This window comes from Antrostomus carolinensis, unplaced genomic scaffold (assembly GCF_000700745.2).
Source record: "Antrostomus carolinensis isolate BGI_N321 unplaced genomic scaffold, ASM70074v2 scaffold32720, whole genome shotgun sequence".
In the NCBI taxonomy this organism is placed as follows: Eukaryota; Metazoa; Chordata; class Aves; order Caprimulgiformes; family Caprimulgidae; genus Antrostomus; species Antrostomus carolinensis.
Window position 1 is genome coordinate 8,732 of NW_010289651.1, and position 6,847 is coordinate 15,578.

At 56.7% G+C, this 6,847-nt stretch overlaps 1 protein-coding gene across 1 annotated transcript in view; it reads right to left on the bottom strand.

Annotated features, from left to right (window-relative positions):
• GRK6 (G protein-coupled receptor kinase 6) overlaps nucleotides 1-6,243 on the bottom strand; it is a 13,391-nt gene extending 7,148 nt beyond the window's left edge. The window contains exons 1-5 of the mRNA XM_010171108.2: nucleotides 6,142-6,243; nucleotides 3,739-3,859; nucleotides 967-1,079; nucleotides 566-643; nucleotides 194-294 (exon numbers count right to left, since the gene is read on the bottom strand). Of these exons, the coding sequence (XP_010169410.2) occupies nucleotides 194-294; nucleotides 566-643; nucleotides 967-1,079; nucleotides 3,739-3,859; nucleotides 6,142-6,243 (515 nt within the window). The remainder of the gene's footprint in view (nucleotides 1-193; nucleotides 295-565; nucleotides 644-966; nucleotides 1,080-3,738; nucleotides 3,860-6,141) is intronic.
• Nucleotides 6,244-6,847: the final 604 nt, after the last annotated feature.

Below are 6,847 nucleotides of genomic sequence, written 5' to 3' on the forward strand. Positions count from 1 at the left end.
AGCCCACAGGAGCTCCTTGCACTTTCCTGGAGCTGTGCTGCAAACTGCCAGCCCAAAACTCCCCAGGGCCCAGCCTTAGCAGCAGCCCTCGCTCTCCTGGGGGAAGGGACCACAAGGGATGAGGTGAGTTAGCAGCAGCATCAAGCCCATGCCGTGGTGTGACCTGCAGGCAGGCCCCAGCCCTCCAACTTACTTAGTGGATTCCTTGAAGAGCTCCTTGGAAGGTTCCTGCTCCAGCCTCTCACAACAGGCATCGACCAGCTGCGAGGGAACTTCAGGCACATAGTCCTCACTCTGGGGACAAAGGGATGGAGTCAGACATAGGGAGCAGAGCCCAAAGGTCCTCCCAGGAAGGAGAAGCCTGTCAGAACAGCACACAGGTACCCATCTGCTTTAGGGCCAGTGGGAAAAGCAGCATGGTTGCTTGTGAAATGGTGGGGTGGCCTGTACTCTGCCCTCACGGTCCTGCCCAGCATGTTTGCTGTGGCAGGACACGGGTAATGACAGCTGTAAGCTTTGCAGCTGCTCTGCCATTGCAGGCAGCAAACACAACCCTCTTACTCACGTTTGGTTTCAAGTACTTTTCAATCAGGTGCTGTCCACATTCCTTCCGCTTCTCATCTGGAGCCACCTCGTACCCTGCCTGCACAGAGCAAACAGCGTGAGCAGTAGGTCCAGCCAGGAACCGAGCCTGGCTACCGGGCAACAGCTGCAGAGCAGCAACAGCCTCTGCCCAGGGTTTCCCATGCTTTCCTGGAAAACCACATCTCCAGCAAACAGCTCCCTAAGCAAAGGGCCAGCCCTATCTCGGAGAAACTGCAACTCACAGGTTTTTCCTTCAGGAAAACCTTACCTGCCCAGAAGTACCTGGCAACCGCCCGAGTGCCCAGGGCCAACCAGTCCATGCCCAGGGCACCAAGAACATCCCTGCCTCCCCCAGTGAAGCCCGACTGGCTTTGCTCTTACCACGGCATCCAGGAACTTGACACAGCGTGACAGCTCAGGTCGTGTCTCGCAGAACTGCTGAAAGAGCACGTGCCCGATGGGCTGCTTCTCACACAGGCTGTGGTAGTCCCGCTCTGTAAATGTGGAGAAGATCACTCACTGACAACCCCCAAGCACCAGCCACAGCCCACTGCCCTGGCCACACGCAGCGGTGGAGAGGCTCACGACTCATCAGCCGGCTGCTCACAAGTCCCACCAGCATGAAATGCACCCGACAGGGACAAGAGGCATGACTGAGCTTTTACATTCCCCTATAGAAGATCCTCTTCCCTGAAAGAGATTTGAACGGCTGTTCTGTACAGCCTATCCCTCTTGTTTCTAGCAAGGGACCTTGGTGTCTCCTGCTTGCCTGGAGGCTCTCTTCTCAAACATGTCCCTGCAGAAATTGACTGACTAACTCCAGAGATACAACTTTCCTTGGAACATGAGGAATACACCAAACTTATTTTGAGGCAGATGTTCCAGGTCAAGAGTTTCTCTGATGACTCTTACAAACCACTCGTATTCCCAAAGGCCCTGCTGGAAGCAGCAACATCAAAACAGAGGACACCATTAATTCTGCACACAGCAATTAGATGCCCCACTCCATGGGACAGCCACTCACTTGTATGTCAGCTGCTACTGCCCTCGGGAGCTCGGCTTCCTGCTGATTCCTCCTACCCCTCTCTGAAGTCTGGCAGCCCAGGCACAAACCCCTTTGACTATCCAGAGAACTTCCAGTTCTCTGCTTTTTTTTCCCTCCCCTTCTACTCATAAGATGTTGTCTGATCACGGGCCAGAAGAGATTTCTGTTACAGCCACTGAGGGCTGTGGGCTGCTCAGGGTGCAGATGTGCAGCCACCCACTAGCACGCAGGGGATCTTCCAGCCCTCCCCGGGGCTGGGCACTGCCGGCCTTCCCCTCCTCACGCAGAAGCTTCTCCCGAGGAAGCTGTGGCTTCCTGAGGGTGCACGAGAGCGCGGAGATGGCCGGGCTGTAGTGGGGGAGGAGGCTGCCTTGCCAGCTCCGCTGCACTGGCCGGTTTCTTTGTGTCTGCAGGGGAAGGAGTTCCCTTCAGCTGGGGACGGTGAGAGTTTGCTGACGGAGAGATCGGATGCTTTCAGCTCCCCTTGCCGCTGCCCAGGCTCTCAGGAGATTGCTCTCTGTGGCCAGGGCACAGAAAGCTTAATCCTGCAGTGGGCAACCAGCCCACCACAGCCACAGTCCTGCCAAGCCTCTGGAACAGGAAAGAAATGCCTTTCTAGCAGGCTGCAAGGGGAGAACAAAACCACTCCAGCCAAAGAGTGACAGGGAAACCAAGCAAGGTGGCCACAATCTGGGCCAGAAGCACTGCTCATGTGCCTCCCCAAGGGCAAGTGGGCACACGGGTGGTGACAGCCAGCAGCTGGGAGGGACCTACCTCCCAAAGCATCATAAGGTCACTGTCCCGGACAGTGGGACAGCAGAGACAGACAGACCACCAGCACTCATCACCAGCAAACAGGCAGCACAACAAAGGTGAAGTTCAGTGCTAGAAAACATGTCACGACACTCACAGGAAGGGTGGCTGCAGGCAGAGGACAGGTACCACCTGAGGGAAAGCTCTGCTGAGGACAGACAATTGGAGAAGCAGATAGGGGTTGGGATGGCCAAGATGGGAGCTGCAAGGAGAGCCCATGCCAGAGCAGTGTTCGGTGCTCAGAACTTGCTCCAGAGAGGCAGTTTGCAGCAAAACCAAGGGTAGGGTCCCCATCTGACTACACTCGGCTGTGAAGCCCCAGGAGGTGGTTGTGAAGCCCCAGGAGGTGGTGCACAGCGTGCACAGGAGCAGAACCAGGCTGATGTGAGCTTGGAGGTTACAGTGCAGATGATGGAGGTTGAGTTATTCCAAGTGCTACAGTCCCACGTGCCCTGAAAGGGAGCTACTCCTCTCCTTGGGGCTGCCAGGACCTGGAAAACCTGGGCAGGGTGGAGCTGGGGACTGGAGCTGCAGAAACCTCCCAAACTCACTCAGTCCAGTGACATCTGCTCTGAAACAAGGCCAGGGCTGTGCCACTCTCCAGCTGGCAGCTGAATCCCGAGTGATAACTTAAACAAGCTCTCCCCTTCCCAGGAACCAGAGCATTCCCACCCCCTGTGCCCCAAAACAATTTCACATGATCTCAGGACCAAGCCTGCTGCACAAACAACATTAAAAGCATGAAGAGTACAAAGTGCAGTATTAAAATGACAGGCCAAGCCCTGCCCAGCCATACAATTCTCATCTGTACTGCACAGCAAGAGCCCAGTTTTGCCCGAGAAAAGCTGCTGCATTAGTGTTAGAAGCCGAGGTCTGCAAAGCAGGGCTGATTCCCAGACAGAGAGTCCAGAGGACGTTAGCAGGACCTTTATTGTTTATGCAAAGGCTCCCCAGAGTGATGTTCCAAAACTCTGCAAGACCGAGCACACCTGTTTGCTCAGAGAAAGTGGCGTATCTCTAGTGAAGCTCACAGCCTGGAAGGTGTGTGGGTAGATCAACAGGCGTTACCTGGTGAGCGCCACGCAGCTGTGACTTACCTACCCATCATTTCTCCCTTGCACCCCGAGCTCCGAGTGATCCTGGCTGGGCTTTGGCCGACATGTGCCCCATTACACACCCCTGACCCTCACATGACTCGGTTTTGGGTGCACAACACCCACACAGGCTCACCCAACGGCCCTGCTCCGGAGCAGAGCCTGGGCGCTGCTCAGCTCCCGCCAGCCACTGCGTCTCACCGAGGGTTTGCCGAAGATCCTCACAGAGGCTGATGTGGGGGAACTGCAGCATCTGGCGCCATTTCTTACTCTTGCCTTTCCGGTTTCCGCCACCACCTGCGGGACACACAGAATTGGTAACCTGAGTTATGAAGCAAAGACGTCTGACAGCAGCTTAGCCTTGCCAGGAGCCAAGAGAGGAGACACCCTCTGTCCACTTACACGAGCAAGCCCAGGCAAGGACAACAAGACAGAAGTGGTACCGCCGTCTGCTGGCTGGTGGAACAAAACTGTTGGAGCCTCTGAGTGCCAGAGGAAGCGGACGGACCAACCACTCTGTCTGCTGAGCAAAGTCAGTCTCCTCTGGAGACATTCAAGACCGGCTTGGACACCTTCCTGTGTGATCTCATTTAGGTTCCTGCTCCGGCAGGGGGATTGGACTGGGTGATCTTTTGAGGTCCCTTCCAATCCCCAACATTCTGTGATTCTGTGACCTTTCACATGGGCATCTCAGCTAATTCCTATTTCAGACGGGAGACTCAGAGGGCAGGGGCAGGAGTGTCTGAAGCCACAGGCTACTCTACTCCTTCACAAGAGTTCGTGGCTCCCCGGCTTGTAAGAGTTCTTGGCTCCCAGGCTCGTCCTCAGGACCTCTTGAGGCCAAGCTGTGCTTGGCATGAAGCTCTTCCTGCTGTAGTAAGGATGTTCATGCCACCTACTCATTCCAGACTGATTGCTTACTCCAGGGAGGGGCTCTCAGAGGGAGGACAAGAAGCTGGGAGACAGGAATTCCTGCTCTAATCCCAGCTCCACAGACAACTCACTGCATCGCCTGGGGCTCATCACTTCAGTTTCCCACCTGTGAAGTGGGGACACTCCCACCTTTCTCCAGAGATAAGCCAGCCTCAGAAAAGCAAGATCCAAGAACCAGATATTATTCCAATTTCAGTTGCTGGAGTAAATGCCCAGTGCTGTAGGACAGGGTGGGAAAGCTTTTAGATAGCCCAAAAAATTTACATCACAGCAAGCACTAAGTACTGAAATAGTCGTAGGCCTGATTGCTGGGATCAGCCAGCAGCCTCCAGGGATTGCCTGCCCCCAGCTCGGTGCCAACAGACACACAGCCTCCCACCTCCCTTTGGAAATACACGAAACCACCCCACCGAGCTGGGCCAATGGCTTTCTGAAACCAGGGGGGTTTGAACGTCATTTATCAGCTCTTGAGAAACAGTCCATAGCACTTTCCTCCACTGTGGATGCAATTCAGCCCCTAATCCCAGACACAGTCCCCGGGCACCGGGCTCCCTGCGCCGCAGGAGGCCTTGGCTGGACAGGCAGGTGGGATGGGGCCATCACAATTTGCCTTCTGCAGGGCCAGCCCCAGGTCCCAGCCCCTGGCACGCTGCAGGTCACCGCGCTCCGTCTGCCCCGCAGCAGCAGCAGCAGCTGGGCTGTACGACTGTACAAACTCAGGAAGGAAGTGACTCAAGGGTGAGCAGGGGTGGAAGAAACCAGCAGCACAGACACCTTCTTGTCAGCCAGGGCTTGCAGCGACGAAACGGACGGGGACAACTGAGTGAGAGCACGGAAGGACAAGCCATCCTCACCCCAAGAGCACTCAAGGAAAGGCAGAGCAATGCCCCGCAGCGCCAGGAGGGCGAGGACTGGCAGCTTGCATTTCCTCGAGTTGTTTGCTCTGAAAGGAGGCTCCAGTGCCCTGCACGCACGGTTCTTCCCCGCCCTCCTGGTGCTACAGGAACAGCCCAGTGGGGAACGTGTCTCCTGTCCACCAACCTCCCAGCACCGTTTTCAGGATGGGGCAAGGGGTGAGCCATCTCCACTCAGAGCTCACCACAAGGGAGCTTCAGGGCTTGGGGACAGCTCAAAGCTGGTCTGTTGTCCCTCTGCCAGCAGCCAGCAGGCAAGGGGGACAACAGGGGAAGGATCCTTCACCTTCCCTGGGCCAAACCCCCCTGGCAGAGTTTGAAGGAAAGGTAAAGCATGGTCACCTTGTGGCAGCAGCTGAAGAGGGCTGGCAGCAGCCCCACCAGCACGTCCGGGGCGATCTCAGCCCTGCACTCCCACAGCAGACCAGGACGCTCCCAAAAAGGCTGGGATGGGACAAAGCATGGGGTGCTGTCAGACCCGGCCAGCAAAGTGTCTCTGTTCTGTCACACAGGCTGCCAGCTCATCCCAGTGGCCACCACGGCCACCCAGCCATGGGTGAGTGACCTGTGTATGGGCAGCACAGCCACCCATGGCTCTCACAGGCCAGGAACTGCGTGGCACGAGCGTGCCAGTGGATCGTGTTTGCCCGCAGCCAGTCTGCCGAGGCTGAGGGACCAGAGGAGCCCTGGGAAGCACCGCAACAGCCGTCCAACTCCGTTGTGCCCAAGGCATGACAGGAGCCAGTCTCCTGGTCACCCACTCCGTGAAGCAGGGCCTCAAGTCCTCAAATCCCAAATGCTGCTGTTTGGTTTTGAACCAGACCTTGCCGTTATGAACCATACTGTCATGGTCCACCATGGTCACTGTGCCTGAAGTACCTCCACTAAGCTTGATTTTCAAGCAGCTCAAAATGTTTCTGCCTGTGTGAATTGAATTTCATTGCTCTTTGCTCCCACAAATCTGATCTCTAGAGCCCTCTAACCAGATTTCAGTGATTCCACAATGACTTGGTCTGGCCAGCCCCGTACCGTGGGCCAGGAGGGACTGCACTTCCCCACCAATTTAAGTGATCTAATGAACTCCCCGACGCCTGGCTGAAGCTGATCTTCTTCTCTTCAAAGGACCAGGCTCCTGTGTGGAGACTTCCCAGCTTTCTCCTTCAGCCATCCCGAGCCCTCCCTGCACCCCGGAACTCGGCCGTGACCCCTGAAGCAGCAGGAGGTTTGTGTCCCCACAGCAAAGCTCCCGGCGCTGGTGTGAGGGTGGCAGAGGGGCGGGTTTCACCGCTGCACTTTCGGGACCGGTCTGAAATCAACTTTTTCCTCCCAAAGCTGCTTTTCCCCTCTGCCGGAGGAGCCAGGGCCGCCTCCGGGAGGGGTGAGGCCGAGGCCCGGGAGGCAGGCGGAGGCCGCGGGGCGGTTCCCACAGGTCGAGGCAGCGAGACCACCCCAGGAGGGCTCAA